Source organism: Vigna radiata, chromosome 4 (genome assembly GCF_000741045.1).
Source record: "Vigna radiata var. radiata cultivar VC1973A chromosome 4, Vradiata_ver6, whole genome shotgun sequence".
Lineage (NCBI taxonomy): Eukaryota > Viridiplantae > Streptophyta > Magnoliopsida > Fabales > Fabaceae > Vigna > Vigna radiata.
In genome coordinates this window covers 2,679,822-2,682,746 of record NC_028354.1, presented here as the reverse complement: position 1 = coordinate 2,682,746, position 2,925 = coordinate 2,679,822, and the positions used below count along the sequence as shown (strand labels likewise).

The 2,925-nt window shown below is 33.8% G+C and overlaps 1 protein-coding gene across 2 annotated transcripts; it reads right to left on the bottom strand.

The window, feature by feature from the left end:
* Positions 1–800: 800 nt before the first annotated feature.
* On the bottom strand, positions 801–1,767 carry LOC106758967 (cysteine-rich repeat secretory protein 55). 2 transcript variants are annotated; one of them, XM_014641982.2, is made up of 2 exons: positions 1,385–1,767; positions 801–1,309 (listed from the first exon to the last, which is right to left on the bottom strand). In XM_014641982.2, exons 1-2 carry the CDS (start codon positions 1,761–1,763, stop codon positions 987–989), a joined length of 702 nt encoding a protein of 233 aa, XP_014497468.2. In that variant the 5' UTR covers positions 1,764–1,767; the 3' UTR covers positions 801–986. The 2 variants fall into 2 exon arrangements, with proteins under 2 accessions (XP_014497468.2, XP_014497467.2); XM_014641981.2 differs by having other exon boundaries at positions 801–1,767.
* Between the last annotated feature and the right edge of the window lie 1,158 nt (positions 1,768–2,925).

The following is a 2,925-nucleotide window of genomic DNA, read 5'->3' as shown; positions in this document are numbered from 1 at the left end:
GGTGACAGAGGAAATAGTCGATTCATCCTTGGTGCGTCTAAGGAGGTGTTTGGAAGAGGATCATCCTTCGTGAAGTATTCGGAGGAGGTGTTTCATCCTTTGTGAAGACATAAAGGAGGTGCAGGTTCATCTCTTATGGTATCAAGAGAGGTGGTTTCTAAACTTTTACAAATTGTTTCTGTGAATGTAATTTGTAATTGTTTTGTGCTTAGTGAAATGTTTATCTTGATTTAAGATAAGCGACTGGACGTAGGATTGGTAAGATCCGAACCAGTATAAAATTCATCTGTGCAAATTTCTCTCAACCTTACTCTTTTATTTATATTTATTATTTGCATAATAGGATAAATTGAGAAGAAATTAAAAGACACACGTTTATATTAAAATCCCTCTTGATTTGTTATTCCATGCTAACCATTCCACTACAGTCGCTCTGACAAGTGATAGTTTCAACCACCAATGGAAACCAACAACAACAAAGAACGAAAGCAAGTTAGTGAATGAAAGCAAAGAACAAAGCAAATTATAGTAGGGTAGAACGAGAAGAAACAAATGAGAAGAAGCGCAAAGAATAGAGAAAGTGAAGCATGAAAGGAAGATGGGAACGAATATTCGACATTCTATATCAGTTATAATGACTAACCGATATTACAATACCATTGTGTCACTTTCTATACCAGTTCTAGATTCAAACAGTATAGAAAAACTTTTCATATTTATAATATTGCCATCGTGCTACTTTCCATAATGAGTGAATTTTAACTTGTATAAAAAGCCGCTATAAAAAGTATTTTTTTACATTAGTGTGTCATAAAAGTTCTCAAAACCAAATTTATTCTTGACAACACACGTGTCACATGTCTACTTACACAAAATACAAAGCTTTTGGACATATTACAGTTTCAAAGTTTTTCAAATGCAGCTTCCATGTTCAAGGGTGGTTTAGTAGCAACCATGAACACAGTTTTGGCACGATAGAATGGTACTTAAGTGTAAACGCTGACTCTTACTGCATTAGAAGTTCCTGTTTTGTTAGAATCAAGTGGGAAGAAAAAAGGGTAGATTTCATATCGAACATAGCAAGAACTGTATAGCACTCTACACCCTTTACGATTGCTGCAAAAGTTGGGGAAGTTGTTGACTGCAACAGCCAAACACTGAGCACAGGATATGTCAGACAAGTCTCTTGTGCATTGCACCAACGCATAGAGTGTCACAAATGGAGACAACACAGATTTTCCCTTCCCAAGCCCTTCCTCTTTAGGCACCACAGCTTGTGCTCTAATGTGATTCATCAGAGCCCCAAGCTCTTCATTGAAAGCTTCAGGGTCAGTTACATTTTCAACATTGAAATAGAATATACCAAAAGATGTATCAACCTCACCAAAGAAACTCTTGTTGTCGAACCTCAGAAAGCAATAGTCATACCAAATTCTTGCATCAGCTTGGTTTGGACAGCGTTGGCGGATTTGCTTTGTGGCATCTTGAATACAAGTGGAGCAATCTTCAGTGCTTACATCTCCCCTACACTGAGACAATGCATAGACTTTGTCTTGGTCTTTTCCATAAGTGGTGGCAACAAAACCAGTGGAGGGAGTTTTGAGTGCTAGTTCAGCCAATAGTTTATCAATATTGGCAGATAATTTTCCTCCATTGCTGATGTTGGTGTTTCTATTGCAGAATTCACCTAAAGGGTCAGCAGCTTTTGCACCCCAAATGCATAGGAACAATAAGAACATGGGTCTGTGTGAGAAATGCATCATTTATTTTACCATTTTCCCTGAGCTAAGTGCTTCTTATGAAGAAGAATGAATGTGGGTCATAGTGAAACGTTTAGTTGAATGCTTCAAGCAGACATTTCTGACTTGTGAGCACCATGATTAGTGGAGAATGCAGGAGTCATTTTCATGCTTCGTTGACTTATGATCGGAGAAAGTGATTGCAGATATTCGTGATAAAATGCGATCAAGCCAATAATGTGTTTGAGTGGATAGAATGTTCTCAGTAAAATAACTATGAAAATATCTAGAAAAATCCATTGGAGCTGTTTGGGTGGGATGCAACATAACCACTTCAAAAAGATTGAGGTAATAATTTAATATTGTTATTGTTTTTATCAAAATGATTAACTCTTGAAATGGGGTTTTGATTAGAACTTTAAAATATATTGAAAAACCTGTTCTTGTTATGCTAATTATTTGTTAACAGAGTCGTCTAATAGTTTTAAACAATGTTCCAAGATATTTTTGCAAGTGTTTCGTAAAGATTTATGAGTAATAGAAACTAAATAAATATTATAGTTTTGTTTATTAAGCATTTAGTTTCGATTTTGATTTGATGTGATTTTTTTTTTCCGAAAGACTAGGAAACACTAGTTTTTCAATCTAATTTTTACTGTGTTTGTGCTTTCTTACTTTTTACTAGTTTCAATGGCTTCCTCATCCACTATCCGTGCACAATCTGTCCCTTCCCGTCAACCTTTCATGGAAAGGATGGACATTTGTTCGCTCTCATTCCAAAATTGGAGGAAGAGTCCCGAAAAGATTGAGACAAAGTAACAGTTCTTAACTTTGTAGGTCTTCTTTGTAGAGAATAAACGTGAGATATTATAATAGGATTCTTCAATTTAGAATTTTGATAATTTTAAATAGATGTAAATAGGATTTTGAACCATGTAGAAACAATAAAAACTAAATAAAATATAACTCCTTAAAATAAAAATAATGACTTAGTATATTTTTATTTTATATCAACCAAATAAAATAATATTACATCTAAATAAATCGAAAATTAAAATTATCAATTTATATTTTATCTCTATCAAAATCAAACTAAATATTATTAGATTCAAACTAATAAAATAAGACTCAAACTAAATTACTAATAAACTTCTAAAATTTAAGTTTAGTCTAACAAAACTCTCTC